This window comes from Podarcis pityusensis, assembly GCF_964106645.2.
Source record: "Podarcis pityusensis genome assembly, chromosome: 6".
NCBI classification, from domain to species: domain Eukaryota; kingdom Metazoa; phylum Chordata; class Lepidosauria; order Squamata; family Lacertidae; genus Podarcis; species Podarcis pityusensis.
The window spans coordinates 31,722,526-31,740,269 of record NC_138030.1 but is presented as its reverse complement, the minus strand read 5'-3'; the positions used below and the strand labels follow the sequence as shown (position 1 = coordinate 31,740,269).

The window sequence follows — 17,744 nt, the reverse complement described above, 5'->3', positions numbered from 1 at the left end:
TCATTTGTTACCTCTCTGTGTGAGCTATGTCGTATTTTGACTCTCTTGGCACAGCGACTTGTTTCTACTGATATCCCACCTCAGTCCTGAATATTGAAGGGCAGCAGTGAGAAGGCGAAAGTAAACATTATCAGCCCCTGAGGATGATGAATCCACACTCGTGAAATAAGACACGGGGAATTGCAATTGAACTGTATATGAGCTTTGCCATCGGAGGATGCAACAACATTCTCCTCCAGGAGATCACACTGAATGAGGCTTTACATGGAAGAATGGTTCTGTTGAGCTGTTTTAAGATGATTTCTTCACTTCTCAGAGATCATTGCCTATCACCCTTATCTACATTTCTGTGACCCATCACATAAGCGTCACACAAAACAACCATTTCCTCCTGGCTGCTTCCTTTCAGTTCTGGTCACCAGATGGCACCATAGCATCAGGTTTTTTTCTGGGGCTGGAGCAATCTGCTGCTGCTGCTGCTACCACCCTACACAATCTGTATACTGCAATCTGCCAAATGTCAGAAATTATTAGATGCAAAAATACTGGAGCCAATTTCAAGCATTTATTTGAAAGCAAGGAATTAGTGTTATGTTTCTGTTTGTAACTTAGTAACACTTCAGTTTTTTGCCAGAACGGTATTCCAAAAGTCATGCATTTTGTCTGTGCTTTTTTTAAAAAAATCCCAGGATTTGGGGCTGAGCTTTAAAAGAAAATATAGCTGATGACATCTGTACACAACCCACTTCCCCACTTCCATCACTGAGCCTTGCAATGTTTAGTTCATTGGATTTCATCAATGCCCTTTAAAAAACAAATCACTTGGGGCATCTGACATATAAATTAGTGCACTCATCTACTATTGTGAGTATGTACATTGGCAGGATCAGCCAAGTAGCAGGTAGTGGAAACAATGCTTCTGGGGTCAGGTCACGTTTGCAAACAGGTTTGTAGCACAGAGTTGGTCTGCCAATGACGGAGCCAGCCGTCACAAATGGCGCAGTTTAGCATAAAATAAAGACACAGAGAGCCAGCAATATTTTCAGGATGGTATGAGCAGCTCCTTTCGAACTTCTCTTCTCTCCCGTAACTTTTATTATCCTTTGTTCTCTCCTCTCGCATGGCCGTTTTCCAATGTCTCACATTACCTACATCCGGTCATGGCTTAAACCCACCCATCGCCATATAGGGTTATTACTGCCCAGAGGGGGAACATAACTCCATATAAGGCTATGCACTTAATACACTGCAAGGCACGGACATGCAGGTCACTGAGGTCAGCGAGGCACCAGGTGGCGCTACAAGCCTTTTTCATGACTTCCTGGCTCCCACATGCCAACAGGCCCGGTGCCTGAAGCCAGGATCCTTAGGGATCTTGCCACTTTGCATTCTGTGGATGTGACCAGGCTGGCATAGATGCTATTGAGATAGGAATACAAACGTGCTAGGAATGAGGGCTTAGGGGAGCACATCTTTCTTTGGGATTCTGTCCTGCCATGTGATGCCCCAAATCTTCCTGACGCAGTGCTTGTAGAAGACGTTGAGGTGTCACTCCTGGTGTGCTCAACATGCAAGCCTCGTATTGGACACTAGCATCACATTCTCCCATACCCTTTTGGAGAAGTGACGTCTTGACCCAGGGTGTTAGTCTTTGTCAGGATAATGGTACGGCCGAGCTCCCTGCAGGCTTGGGCAAAATGGTTGATGAGTCTCTGTAGAGCTTCCTCGGAATCCACTGTCAAGGTTGTATCATCTGCAAACAACATTTACTGAGAATAACATAAAAAATACAGTATATTAGAAGAAATTTCTAGCAAATGTGTGAAAATAGCATGGTGACAGACTAGTGCAAATATAATATAGAAAGCCAATTATTATGGGCCAAAATTGTGAGGACATCCATTTGTTTTGGCTTCTAAGATGCCATATGATGCACCCTAATTCTCAAGATTCTCATGACCCGGAAGCTGTACGCTGGCTCCCTCGGCCAATAAAGCAAGATGAGCATTGCAACCCCAGAGTCGTCCGTGACTGGACCTAATGGTCAGGGGTCCCTTTACCCTTTACCTTTAATTCTCAAATAACTCTTTCATTCTCAAGTTCCTGCTTTCACCCTATGCCTTTCTTCATCCATTTAGAGGCAATTTAAACATTACAGAAAAACTTACGGAGTAGTCCACTTGGTACTATACAAAATCAAAACAAGTATGTTGAATTATGTGTTTGATTACCGCATCATGGCAAAAACTCCCTCACTGAATGTGGAAAGCTAGCACATCTGGAAAAAAGTAGGCTAGTTCTTTTCACTCTTGTGTTAGCTTTCCAAATGCAAATAGTTTTTGATGTGTCTTCATATATGATTTCCCATTTGCTTTCTGAAATGGTACAACCATCTGGCATTTCCAATTCAGTTCTTACTTTGGGTTAATAAACGCCTCTCCAAGGTGGCAAAGTCCTAAAAGTGACTTTGACACTGTTAAAGCACTCTATTTCCCATTAGGAGCCAATTTGTCTGACACCTTTTTTTATATGAAAATCATGCTAAGAATTACATGAACATAAGAAAATGGCCCTCAGCTAAACTCTGTACCATTTCATGACCCCATGTCCTTCCACTGGTACTTTCATTTAATTCCCAGCACCAATTTCCCCTCAACTCTGCCTCTCTGATACAGTTCCTTTTTTTTCTGTGCCACCACGCTTCATAGCTAAGTCTGCTCAGTTTTATGCTCTTCCAATCATTTTGGCTGCATAAGCCTTCCAGCTTGCCAGATTGAATGATATCCCTTATCCTCACCCTGCATGCTGTTTTAAAGATGTTCCTGATCTCCCACTCCGAGCCAATTTCAGGGGGACAGGATGCTTGGGAAAGGGGGAAAGCCCTGTCGTGGAAGAAGAAATCCTTATGGAGGGCTTCTGCTGATAGGACCAGTTAGGTGAATCCCACCCATTATCTATTCCATAAGGCAGGGCTCAGGAATCTTTTTGGTTGTGTGGTCTGGATACTTATTGGCTTGGCAGCCCGCCTTCAGCTGGTGAGCATCACATAATTGACAGGTGAGTTGTCTGATTCACCTGTCAAATTTGACCCACAAGGCTGATCCTGATAAGGTTCTGTCTCCTGGAGCCAAAAATGTTCCCCCAAAATGTTACCTAAATAACTCACAGGCTAATGAGATGGATGAAGGCCCTGATCTTCTGTTTCCAAACAGAGTAGAACTCCCTGTGGGCAAAGTCCAGTGAAATCTGGCAAGAGCTTTGCTCAGAGTATTAATAAAAACAACCTTTAATTTATAGGCAACCCAGCCCTAAGACCTCTGAACACCTTTGCATACCCCGACTGGCATGTTATTTACATAACCAAGGGGGCCAGGTCCCTTGCATTCCACAAACATTGCTCATAATGAAATCCAAGCGCACTGTGACTTCTCAGGAGGGGAGCAAATTCCCCAGGGTGGCTTCTTGGTAGAGAGGGGCTGCCCCTTGGCTTCTCCGGATGGTTCCCAAGAAAACAGTGGGTTATATACAGTATAACAGTTGTAGTTATATTTGCTCTTCTGAAATGGCATTGTTAAATTACTGCAGCTACCAAACACACAGAGTCCATGACAGATAAGTCATATTGGTGCATATACAGGGGGTGGGAACAGGATTTAGCCTGCTGGTCTCAGCTCCCATCATTCATCCAAAGCAGTAAACAGCCTCCAAGAGTACAAATTGTTCTAGGGTCTCAGATGGTTCACACAGAGCCTGCACATTTATAATTTGGGGTGAATGCATGGATGTGGGAAGCTGGGCCAGTAGCCATAATTCTTCCTTATGTTGATTTCCTGCATATATCATCTGAACCAGTGAAAAGCAAAAGTATTGATTGTGATGCAGAGGCACCAGCTTCTGGCAGAGGCCAGTGTGGTGTAGTGGTTAAGAGCGGTAGTCTCGTAATCTGGGGAACCGGGTTTGCGTCTCCGCTCCTCCACATGCAGCTGCTGGGTGACCTTGGGCCAGTCACACTTCTTTGAAGTCTCTCAGCCCCACTCACCTCACAGAGTGTTTGTTGTGGGGGAGGAAGGGAAAGGAGAATGTTAGCCGCTTTGAGACTCCTTAAAGGGAGTGAAAGGCGGGATATCAAATCCAAACTCTTCTTCTTCTTCTTTGAACATTGAGGCTGCCCGCCCCCTCCCTCAAGAAAACATTGGGAGGACCAAAGTGCCTCACCCCCCCCCCAGGAGTTGGCGCCTCTGCTGTGATATAATGAATGCACATGCATCTACCTTTGTGCAATTGACTGCGTATGTATGACTGCAAATACAGCCACAGGTTCAATTTTAGAAGTGTAGAAAGGGGTTGCAGAATCAGTTTCCAGATAGAAAAGTTTTAGAAATCCCTCATTCCAGTCAACATTGGCTTGAAGGAAGAAGGAATCCTCTTGATCCTGGGCTTTGTCACTCTTTTCAAAGAGCAGGGAAAACATTGCATAAGATTGGAAAATATGTTAAAATGTATTTTCCTGGAACTGAACACATTTCTGTTTGATTAATCTCCCTTTCCAGCGCGATAACACATAATTTGGTTCAGTGTCAGCCTCTGCTGCTGAATTACAACAGCACATTCCCGCTTTCCCCAACTGTTTGATTTCATTGTGTAGAGGAGAAACAACATGGCTTTCAACCACATGGAGTTGCAACCTCAACCTTGCCAAAAATAACATATGGGTCTGCTGCAAACTTATCTGCTTTGATGAGCAGAGAGATGCTTAACAGTACTGGCATTGACATTATTAATAGTGACATACAGGAGAGAACCTGCTGAGAATTATATATTGATCAGGTACCTCACAGGTCAAAACTTGTTGTGGATTTTCTGCATACGCAGTCAGACATCTGTGCATCAGTTGAACTCACTCCACATTCTTTGCACTCTGAATAACTAGAAACAGGCAGCATTTATGAATATTATCGCAGACATGCAAACAAGTCACTAATTACGGAATCTTGAGTAAATAACTCTCACAATTTACAGGTTTGCACAGTTGCAAAGTAGCTCCAGTGAAAACAATTTCAAATACCTAGCAACATAGGTTTCTTTCTCATGACAGTGGGACTGCCACTTATCCCAGGTCAACAGAGTACATAAAAGTGACTTGATTCATATCCTCCAGCATTAGACAAAATAAGGACATGAACAGCTGCATGAGCAGAATGTGGCTAGGAATGTAGTCTGGAATTGCGCGAAGGACAGTGGCACAGTCAAGACCATTCAGATTCAAACATGTCACAAGCATAAAGCAGGAATTGGACGTGCATGCAAACCAACAGCTCCAGATGACAAAATCACTGAGGCAAACCATACACACGGCAAACAAATAACAGAACACACAATATGTGCTGTATTGCATACGTAACTTTTAGCAGGCGCTGGTTGCTACATTTTACAGTGGAAGAACAATGAAGCACAGGATTTCTCACACAAAAATAACAGTGTATGTGTTCTCAGCCATAATGGATGGTGTGGTGGGACAGAGGCACTTAGCTAGTCTTCCAGCAGCCAGCCATTGTTTACTGGGAGGGGAAGGAACAAGGCAGTGCAGTGCAAACACATAGACAGGAGAACCAGATTGGTTCTGCTGGTGCATTTGCACTACGCTGACCTCAACATAATCTTTCCCTTCCCAGCGAACAGCAGTAGGAGGTTAGCTAAGTGCCTCTGCTCCACCATGCCATCCACTGCTGGTTCTCAGTTTGTAACTTCCTGGCACTTATAGTGCCTCCCTCACTTCACTCGTCACCTCATGGTGAATTCATCATGGGAGAAACATGGTTCTATAAACCAGCCCTTATAGGTCATGCAACAGACAGATTTTGCTGGTTGGTTAGCAATGTGAAAACATAGATTGGGGGAGGGGGGGAGCGTCTGTCTATATGTTATGAAATGTAAGAAGTACAGCCTGTGACATTTCTACCCAAAGCTCAGGTGTATAACTTAATAGAAACATGAGAACACAACAAAAACCTGCTGGATCAGCCCAATGGCTTTCTTCCCACAGTGACCAACCAGATGCCTGTGGGAAATCTGAAAGCAGGACCTGAGCACAAGAGCAGCCCTCTCCCCTCCTGTGGTTTCCAGCAAGTGGGACTCAAAAGGAAACTGCCTCCCACTGTGGAGGCAGAGCATAAATTTCTCTAATCTTATTTTATTTTAATCATTTTTATTAATTTTCCAATAAAAAACATCCAATTAACATATCCAATCATAATCCAATTAAAATAAGAAACTAAAATAAAAAAGACTACATTATAATCCAAATTATAATTATTGACTTAGTCTGGACCTCTGAAGCATATCTCCAAATCTCAGTCCTGCCTCTGCTCTCTAATCCTCTTTTAAAGCCATCCAAGTGGGTGGCCATCACTGTTTCCTATGGGAGCAAATTCCATTGTGCTGTGTGAAAAAACACTCTCTTTCATCTGTCCCAAATCTTCCAACATTTCAATGTTCCACTTCATTGGATAGCCATGAGTTCTTATGTTGCATGGACAGGCGGAGTTCCCCCAACCCCAGGCAACCCCAGAGCGGAATAATGACTCAAGACAACATGCTATGGGGTTAAAATTGACCACGACTTTATTAAGTTTCAGATGTAGGGAGACCTTGGCTCAGGCATTGGGTGTTTATCCTTCCCAGTCCCCAGCTGGGGATCTGGGAGACATCAGGGTTATCCAGAATGTTTGGGGATTGGGCTGGCTCTGGAGAACATATGTTTAAGCAGAGAGCCCGCCCCCCCCCCCGTTTCACCGCCGTCGCAGGGGAGAGCAATGACAACCTCTCGGCGTATGGCCAATGCCTCCCCTCAAGACCGCTTGAACATGGAGCCCTGAGATCACCACCGCAAGGGGGGCATGGGTCACCGCTTCACACACACACTCCCATTTAGGAAGATAAGGATTCCGCCCAAGGCCTGAAACCGCCAAAGTTGTGACGTTTTGCTACGGGAAAGGCAAAACCTGCCAATGCAGGAAAATTCCTTTCCGGCCCTTCAACAGCGACCCTGACGTAGCAGGGCCCGCATACCTGTGGAGAAGAGGTTAACCTGCAAAAGAAGGCTTAACTGAATGAGGGCAGGGTGGGAGAAGCTCTGGAGCCAACTGATGCTTCGCAGGTAGGATTCACCTTCCATTGTGTGGGCAGGGCGGTCCCTCCCCCTACCTGGCCGATCCCCTGGCAACGCCTCCCCAGGCAGGATTGGGCGATTGGCTGAGGTAGGCGGAGACCTCCAGGTATCTAGCCTGGGGAGGGCGAAGCCAGCCCGTACTACCGGGAGCTGCACTGGGATCTGGGGGGCTGCGTGCGACCACGCAAAAGGCGCCCCCCATTTGATGTGGGGAGCAGTCATTATGACAACAGTCAGAGCTGTTCGGCAGTGGAACGAATTCCCACAAGAGGTGGTGGACTCTCCTTCCCTGGAGGTTTGTAAGCAGAGTTTGAATGGCCATCTGTCATGGATTCCTACATTGCAAGGAGTTGGACTAGATTACCCTTGGATCCCTTCCAACTCTATGATTCTATGAGAGAGGGAGAAAACCTTCCCATATCGACTTTCTCCATGCCATGCATAATTTTATAAATTTCTATCATGTTACCACTGACTCAAAACTAAAAAGTCCTCAACCCTTCCTCACAGGGGAGTTGCTCTACCCCCTTGATCATTTTGCTCACGCTTCTCTGAACTTTTTTTCAACTTTACCTCACCTGAGGTGACTAGAATTGCCCAAATGTGGCTGCACCATAGATTTGTATGATGGCATCATGATATGGGCAGCTTTATTTTCAATTCCTTTCCTAATGATCCCTAGCACAGGCTGTGCCTTTTTCTCAGCTGCGGAAAATTGGGTCAACATAGAACTTTGCATAGAAAATTGAGTTTTGCATAGTAATGTTAAACTACGCTCTTGTAGCTGTGGGGAAAAGAAACATCGTTTTCTCAATGTACTGTGTGTGTGTGTGTGTGTGTGTGTGTGTGTACAAACTTCATGCATTTGATAATGTGATTTCTATTAGTCCACGAACACATATGCCACCATAAATACATCAGATTTTGAGGTGTCAGGAAGCTCTTTCCCCTGCCTTTAGCTTATTAAACATTAAATTTGTATCAGAAATATGTAGCATGTGATTGTTCCTTTTTTCAATTTCTTTCACTCTTTACACATTTCACCATCCCACCCCACCTAGCACTAATTATTTATGTATTAATAGAAAAGAATGGAAAAGGTAGCCAAGTGAAGCACTGTTTATTAAAGCCCTTTGAGTTAAGTGGGCAGTTTTTGCTGAAAGCGGCAACCCATAAATCCTTAATTTTGGCTGGAGCATATTCCTCCTCCTTAATGTGGCCATGTTTTGTTAAGAGTAAATTATTCCTGCTGAAGACTGAGTTCCCACCCTCATCTGCTACCTACGAGCAACTTGGCCCAGTGGAAGAGTTTTGTGCTTGATTTTTAACTGGTAACTGATCGTGTGATAAAAAGACATGAAGGCCCCTGCCTCAGTAGCAGCTCTCCTGCCTTGCAGTTGTCGGGAGATGTGGCATTCTCTGTTCACCCACACAGAGTGTAAATAGTCTACATCTGCCTGAGACAGCTGCATATGACAAAGTGGCAGCACAGCCATTCTTATCTTGTAGAGAAGGGAGAAAAAGGGAAAAATGGAAATACCTTACATACCTTGTCTTTATTCCTTTCCCTCCTTTCATTCCTTGCCGTCTCTTAATAAAGATTGCATAGAAGACTGTTCCTGCCATGCACAGTGATTGGAACTCAGTTTGTTTTATCTTATACCAGGGAAAGAAGTTGTGTGCTAATGAGAGTGATACTCCATTTTGCCACCATATTTTACAGTACAAAAGTGATCCGGCACTGGTGGCATAGTGTGGGTTGCCAGTGTCCCAGGGCAGCACAAAGCGGGTGAGTGGGAGAGATTATTTTATTATTTTATTATTCATACCCCACCCATCTGGTTGGGTTTCCTCTGGGAGGGAGGGAAATGGACGAAGTATGCATGGGCATTCAACTACCGGCGTCTGCGTCACCCAAGAGATCGTGGCTGAAGAGATAAGAAAAGTCATTCCATTGTCTGGAGAGGTCACTTCCTGGTTCACATGAAGAAGCTGTTTTCAACAGAGCTCAGTGATGGAAGCACACAGCTGTACTGAGGGAGCATCAGATGTTGAAATTTTGCACCCCTAACAATTTTGCACCCGGGGCAACCACCCTTGTGGCTCCCCCTCCACTACCCTAAGCCACGACTTCACCCTAGCCATGTTGCTTGGCCGACATTCATTTGTCGGGACAGGAGACACTAAAGTATATAAGGGAGCTATTTGCATCCTGCTATATTTGCTATGTCCTGTCGAGGGTGCTTCCCAGTCAAAGGAATGCACACAGCAGAAACTTAACTATTGTCAAAGATAACACAGTCACTTTGACAGCTCTGGAGCGCACCAATCTGGCACCTAGGAATTTATTCCCAGATTCATGCTCTGTGGAGCAGTCGCAGCAACTGGGGACCACTCCCCATCCACTAGTTCATGTAAAACCTGACGGGTTGCACGCACCTAGCTGGAAAGTACACCTGCATGAAAGCTGCTGCTGCTGCTTCTCTACCAACTTCATTTCTCGCATTCTACTGGGAGAGAGTGTTGCAGGGAAGGGTAGGGAAGCACCTGGTCCTTCATTTGCCTGGCCTGCCTCTTGAGAGAAGCCAAAATTGGCAGATTCATCCATCCCTAGTCATAGGTCATCCCGTTTCCTCCTTTGCAACCCCACTCCTCAGCCCTCTGCAGGGCAAAAGATGACCAGGTAATCCAGTGTACTTTCCCCACCCCCACATCCTGTGCAAAACAAGAGCCAGGAGACTTCTTCTAGCCAGCTCAGAAATTCAAGCCTGACTTACCTTTTCAAAGCAGATACAGTGGTACCTCAGGATGCGAACGGGATCCGTTCCGGAGCCCCTTTCGCATCCTGAAGCGAACGCAACCCGCGACTGCGCATCTGCGCGTGCACAGGTTGCAATTCCCCGCTTCCACGCATGCGCGTGACATCATTTTGACTGCGCATGCACGAGTGGCGAAACACGGAAGTAACACGTTCCGTTACTTCCGGGTCGCCGCAGAGTGCAACCCGAAAGCGCTCAACCTGAAACGTATTCAACCCGAGGTATGACTGCATATCCATTTCCATTTTTACAAGTTGATACCTACTTTTAGGTTGCTTTACTGTGGGTTAATAAAACATAAGAAACAGTAGTTTTCTGTTAGCTTTGCTATAATATTTTCATGCTTATCAGTATCCACCTAATTCATTTGATGTAGGCTTTATCCGTTTTGCTCTCTTTGGCAATTTCATTTTAGCCACCTCAACAGACATCATAGGAGCCAACTCTTAGGGACTGTGGTCCCTTTATACCCCCCCCCCCCAGGCCTAAAATATTTGAGGAGAACAGACCCTTCCAAAGTTGATGGGCATTGCCATTCAAATGAGGTGTGTGTGTGCGCGCGCGCGAGCGCGCACTGAGTCATGTGATCATTATGGGGGGTGGGGCTTACCTGCACCCCCCCCCCAATATTTTATTCAAGTTGTCACATCTGACAGACATGCTGCTTTATGGGAAAAAATGCAGCCATATAACCTGGAATAACATAGGAACAATTCAATAAAAGGGATGTTTGGGAATGTAGTGCTAATAACACTTGCAAGTGTTAGTTTACTTTTGACCAACACAGAAACTTGAGTTAATTGGGTCCACAATGTATGCAAGTTTATTAAGCATCCTGTGGTACCTGGTTAATTTCAGCTTTGGAGCCCTTGCTTGTTTTTCAGGGTACCCCCACACCTGCAAAGTGTGCTGATGTCCCTGAGGCCTCTCCAAATCACCAACTTACATAGCAGGTTCAGGGGACTGGTCACGTATGTGCGTTTGATTATTTACCAAGTAACCTATTTATTTGATTTCTTTCTTGCATTCATTTCGTGCCTCTGGGGCACAGCAGGGCATGTACTTGCAGAGAGAGGAAAAGGAGGCCCTTCCAACTTGCATCTGAACTCAGGCTCTACCTCAAACAGCAAGATTGAATCTGCGCTCTGAAGCCAGGAACATTTATTTCCAGCAAGAAGCAATTCAATACACACAAGCCAACTTGCACTGATATCACGCTCTGTGAGGTGTTGTTTTTTCATTCTGTAGAAATAAGCTACATTGGCCTATGGGTCAGCAGAACAAGACCACATGAGGCAGCTGTGCTGCTGAAACCGTTAAATGAAATTGTTGTCAGGACATACAAAATAATCCCCTGTGACAAATGTAGAAGTTAACCTGCTGCCTCACCATAATTCTAATAAATGTTCATTAATTGCAGTAGGGTTTGAAGACAGATTCAGCATTATGATCATGTCAGCGGCTTCTTTTTTTCCAGTTAAGTCCTGGCAGTGCTTGGTTAGAGAACTATTTATGCCAGTCCCCATATTTAAGGATATGGGGGCTGCAGCAAGGAGGTAGAATCACTGAAAATTGCTTCTGTCCCTTTTCACTTTATCATTGGCTGAGCTGTGTGATACTGTTAGATACAACCCTGTATATGTTAAATTGTATGTTGTGTATTTGTTTTAAACCTGTAAGTTGTCCAGAGCTGGTTTTTGGTTTTTGCAGAGGCAACTCATAAATGCAATTAAGATTACTGCTACCAATGATAATATTAAATTCCATAGTGAGTACAACTCCCCATTAATTAAACCACAGAGATTTGTTTCCTCTTTATTGGAATGAAATATACATTCTGTTGGCATAGTCCCCCTTTAAATGCATAATTATAAGTGTCACCTTGCTTCCAAAAAATGGGAGGGGAAAGAACAGCTCCTAGAATACCAGATGGTAAAATGAATATTACTAGTAGTAATAAATAATGCCCTTGATTGGCTCTGGGCTTTGTCTGCTCTGCCCAGGAGCAGGCCTTGCGTATAATGGAGATGAAGCCAACTTGGCCATTTGGACAATGAAAGGGATGTTTATAGAGCACCCCATGTGGCTTGAAGGCTGCAGGCCAGCCTGGCACCAGACGACTCCTAGATGGCAATGTCAGTGTTATCAATATTGTTCATGTGCTTGTCCCCTTTGCAGTAAAAATAATGGTTCCAGATCTGCAGGAACGTGGTCCTGAATTTTCTAATCCTGAAGGCATAGACGATGGGGTTCATGGCAGAGTTCCCATGCGTAAGAAATATTGCAATGTAGGTGAGGCTGCTGTGGGTCTTGCACGACGGGTAGAAAAAGCTGATACAGTTAAGAGTGTGCAGAGGCAGCCAGCTCACAGCAAACAGGAAGAGGACGAGGGCAAGAGATTTGGCGATTTGCAGCTCCTTCCCATAATACTTTTCTGGATCTGTCGAGCAGGAGGCGACCTTTTTATTAAGCTGCTTGCGGATGATCTTGAACACTTCCAGGTAGATAATGAGCATGATGAGCAACGGAGGCAATACCCATACGAAGAAGTTGAAGTAGACCATGTACTCCATGCTGATAACGTTCTCAAACTGGCAACTGACGGTGAACTCTGACTGACTGGTGTTCATCAGCTGACTGGTGTTTGCCCTCTTCTGCATTTCGTTCAAGTTGTTCCAGCCAAACATAGGGGTCAGCCCGACGAGCAAGGAAACCAGCCAGCAGCAAGCAATAGCGATTCCAGCACGCTTAGGAGTCACCACACTCTTGTAGCTGCAGAAATAACAAACAAAATATGTATTAAGGTCTTTAACAGGCAAAAAAAAAAAAATCCTTCCAGCAGAACCTTAGAGACCAACTAAGTTTGTTATTAGTATGAGCTTTCGTGTGCATGAACACTTCTTCAGCCAGTCAAGTGGCAACACAGTTCAGCTCTCACAATGTTTGGACAGGGGACATAATTAAGTGTTGGTGTGTAGATGGTTTGCATGCAGAAGTAAACATAAGCTGCAAGCAAATGCAAAGACCTTAGTCTGCTTGAGACCCTGGAGAGTCACTGCCACTCTGAGCAGACAATACTGGGGTAATAAGATGGACAATTTAGTCTTACCTGGCATTTATTATTATTTATTACTATTATTTATTCAATTTGTATACCAATTTGTATTTTTCAAAAGATCTCAAGGCGGTGTACAACATTAGAAACACATTGCAAAACACCAATTATAAGAACATCATAAAAACATAGTAAAAAAGCATACTGACATTCCTCTCCCTAACAGTTCTCTCCCCAACACTTTTACAGGCCGTATGTTATTTAATAACCATAGGCCTGGGTAAAGTTTTTGCCTGGCATCTAAAGACATGTTTTGATGGTGCCAGGCAAGCCTCTCTGGGGAGAGCGTTCCACAGACCACCACAGAAAAGTCCCGTTCTTTTAAAAAATAATAATATTGATTGATTGATTGATTGATTGATTGATTGGTTTTCACATATTACATTACAATACAGGTGTACCAAAACCAACACCATTTCCTCCCCATCCCACCATACATTTACATTTATATTTCCTCAATCCATCATATTATTCTTTTCTCCTTCCTCCCACTTCCCTCTGCCCCCACTCGATTTCCTCCACATTATACAATTTACAATAATCTTTGCATTCTACAATCTTCTGAAATCATCTATATATTCTTATTATCTTTCCTTACTAATTTTTCTTCCCTCCAGTACTTCACATTTTAATCTAGGCATATTAGCGTATCTTTTTTTGAGCAATATTTTGCCATATATTCATCAAAACATTTCCACTCCTTTTTTAATTTTTGATTCGACTGATTTCTTATTATAGCAGTTAATTTTGCCAAAATTAAATATTCATTTAGTTTACAAATCCATTCCTCCTTTGTAGGTATAGTTTGCGACTTCCACCTAAAACCGAGAAAAGTCCCGTTCTTGTGTTGTCACTGTCCAAACTTTTCAGGGAGAGGGAGATGTAGAGAAGAGCCTCAGATGACAAGAGCAGGATCTGTGTTGCTTTGTATAGGGAGAGGTGGTCCTTAAGGTATTGAGGTCCTGAGCCGTGTAAGGCTTTATAGGTCAACACCAGCAGCTGCCTGTGTCCTTACAAGACAAGCAACAATAGGAAAAGTATGCAGGGAATAATTCAGCTCTCCTTTCAGAGCAAAATGAATCTGTTGTCACAAAGAGGCTGAATCTTCCTTAGTGAGATGAATTATACCTCGCCTTTCTTTCAAGGAACTCAAGGTAGCATACAATTCTCCCCTTTCCTGATTTTATCCTCACAAGTAGGTTAGTCTGATAGACACTGACTGGCCCAAGGTTACCCAGTGAACTTCATGGCTAAGGGGTGGGGGGAGTTGAACCTGTGTCTCCCTGGTCCTAGTCCACCACTGTAACCACTACACCACATTGGCTCCCAAACTGCATCCATCATAAATTGTACAAAGAGTGTCCTAGCATCAAAACCACGTTTTACTATATGTGTTTCCCTGTATTTGAACCTAAAGTCCATAGGTGAATTGGTTTTGTAGTGAGCCAAGGAGTGAAAACAGCACAGGTTTTTAATTGGAGGCCCCCACTTTGAATCTCATCTGAGCCATGAAGTGAGTGGCGTAAGGCTAGTTGCAACCTGTATCATGGGAATAATATGAGTGGCCTACAGAAGTCCTGAAGAAATTCAGAACAATTGGAATCCTTGTATTAAAAATCAATTTGCAGTCAAAATGCAGTAAATCTGGGTTTTCCCTAAAGCAAGCAGATAGTAAAGGAGTGGCTAAACAGTTGTTCTTTTTAAAAAGTAATTTATTATAAACAAGCATCATTCATACCTATACAAGAGAAGAAAGCACACAGAGAGAATATTCTCTGCACTTCTACTTGATAATTAGAATACTTCAAATTTTGTGCATTGCCAGAGCACTGCTTGAATTGTGTGCACTAAAAAAAAAATACTACCCGTAGCAGGAATGGCTCTACCATTAGATAGCATGAGGCGGCTGCCTCACTCAACCACTTCTGAGTGCCACCAAAGGTCAACCAAAGAATATCATCCTTCCATTTGCCCATTCCTGTTTAGAGATAGGCTGACAATTAAGTTTGTGTGATGATGCCATATCATTTTCTGAGAAAATTAAATTCCCACAATGCAATGTGCTGGCAAATCTAATGCAGCAATAATAGGGTGACACAGAGCAATTACTTTGTCGTTTTCATTGACGTTGCTTATATAAAGGGAGTGCTAGTTTCGCCTGCTGAGTTGGAGGATGATCTCATAGGGGAAACAGTCAGGGGGTGCTCAGGGGGCAGAGTAAAGCAACAACAGCAACAACCTTCGTTCAGCCCAAGGCCAGTGCCTCATGGAGGACTAATCATCTCTAATGTGCTGGCAAGTGAAGAGTAGACCAAAGGAACCCTCATTTTGTAAAAGTGTCAGGCTCAAAGCAGTGAAAATGTCCAAGTGTACAGAAAGCCAGAAATCTGTTCTGCTTTGACAGCCACTATCCAGAGGACTCTAATCACCTTAAGTGACTCAAAAATGGAACACAAATTAGATGCAACCTGGGAGGTTCACATTCAAGATAGTAAGTGCAGCTTGTTTCTGCTACACAATACTTTTGCTTGGTTATCTGCAGAGTAGGTATTTTAATTTGCATGATTAACTAGAGTATGAAAGCAAAGGATACCAGCTTAATCTGCAATGTCTGGAGGTCACAGTGAGACCAAAGAGATGAGTATGCACATTATGGGTGATGATGACTCCTTCCGAAGGTTCAGATAATCATTACTGGAACTATTGTTCCAGCTCAGCAAAACCAAATAATATCAAGCAACAAATATCTGGAAGAATAAAGACATCTTTACCTGACACAGAAAATTTGTTAGCATTGGTACCAGATGAGCCTCACTTGCGGGAGAATTCCATAAACAGAGGGCAACAGCTGAAAATGATCTTTTATCACCCCCCACACCCACTGAATAACTCTCAAAGCCTCCAGTGATGACCTCAGGGTCCAGGTAGGCTCATGTCAAAAGAGGAAAGAACGTAAAGCCCTATGTGTCTTTATAGGTTAATACCAGTCGTTTGAACTGGACTCTGAAATGACTTTTGTCCATCCCAAACCCATAAAACCCTGAAATAGAGGTCTACCATAGATGCACTACACTCCTATGTTTAATGGCTGGAACGTTGAGATGATGAGTGACCAGTACTCTAAACACACTGTGCCCAAGGAAGGTTATTAACATCCTTTGCAAGCATCATTTGGGAGGCAGGAGAAGCGAGTGGCAATGCTCCAGTAGGAACGCATCAGGGCTAATGAGGAGAGATGCAGGCAGTGCCAAAATCCCCAGGAATTGAGATGTTTAAACTTTGATCATGAGGCTACAGAAAATAAATCTGCAACATGGAGTGTCAGCCCGGTACACAGGGTAACAAACAATATCCCATTCCAGTTAGAGAAAACAGCAGTGAGAGGACATAACATTTGTCTCATGCACAAAGATTGCTTGCATCTGACAAGGACTGGCATCTGCTAGGATTTGGGACCCATGCCCTCCCTTGCTCAGAACCTTACTTGTGAAAATTTGCTCTCAGTAAGGATATACCTAGGCTTTTGCAAGGGGAGAAGGTCAGACACTCAGAGTAGACCCATTAAAATGAATGAGCATGAGTAAGAGGCATTTTAATTTCAGTGAATCTACTCGGAGCACAACTTAGTTGGATACAACCCCACAGATTTTCAGAAGTATATCTGTACTTTGAAAAACCCTTTATATTTACTCTGTTTAAAAAGTGTAAGCTTGACTTTGTGCAAGCGGTGCTTTCATGTCCTGAAAAAAAGTAGAGTCCACATTTTCATAACATGGCAAAGTAGTAGTAAATTCTGCCTGTAGGTTCTGCTTGTTAGACCACAGCTGCTTCTGTAAAGCCAGAACATTATATTTGCCCTTGTGGTCTCTTTCTGTCTTAAATGGAGTGGAACTAAACCTCTTCTCTCTGCTGCTTAATTTGTGTCCTACTTGTATTGTAGTTGTTTGGGGTCAAAGGTTTACAAGCAAATGGACAGAATGATGGTGGAGGGTTCATACTGGGCACTCAAGGGAGACTGCATAAAATGACCAAAAATTGTGGTAGTAAGGCAATGAGTGGTTTTACAGTGCTTGTAGAGAATGAGAAGAAATATTATGTGGAAACATTTTTCAGCTGGTGCATTTTTCAGCTCTAGAGTGGATAACGTACACATCTACAGTTCAGCTCAAAGTAAGCAGCGGCACTTAAACCACTTATTCATGTGCTGGATTGTGGCCAGGGAACTTCCATGCCTCATAGGTTTCTGTCAGCTGAGATACCCATCGATCCTTTCATACACTATGCATCCAGAACACAAAGGCACACCGCAGAGGAGTACCATCACAACATCTTCATAAATGAAGAAGACCATTTCTTAAATGTTTAGGAAACAGAGTAGGTGCCTCATAAAAGAGTAATAAGAAACATTATTTCCGATATGGCGGGAAAGGAGATGCAGTAAGGAGCAATTTCCCCAGCAGAGGTTGCTCTATTAAGGAGAACAGGGCATTGCCCCATCAATCCCAGTCTGCCCTCAGTGTCAGGGACTGGCTGGATAATGGGGAGTGGTAGGAGGCTCCAGCTGGAGAACCCCATACAGAAACCTCAGAAGACGAAGGCAAAGAGCCATGGCAGTGGTGGCTCCACCTACTGATGGCCTTCC

General features: G+C 43.8%; 1 protein-coding gene across 1 annotated transcript in view; it reads right to left on the bottom strand.

The window, feature by feature from the left end:
- Positions 1-11,790: 11,790 nt before the first annotated feature.
- The window catches only part of ADORA1 (adenosine A1 receptor), a 55,815-nt gene continuing 49,861 nt past the window's right edge, over positions 11,791-17,744 (bottom strand). Inside the window, exon 3 of the mRNA XM_081010606.1 lies at positions 11,791-12,759. Within this exon, the coding sequence (XP_080866732.1) occupies positions 12,111-12,759 (649 nt within the window). The 3' untranslated portion in view covers positions 11,791-12,110. The remainder of the gene's footprint in view (positions 12,760-17,744) is intronic.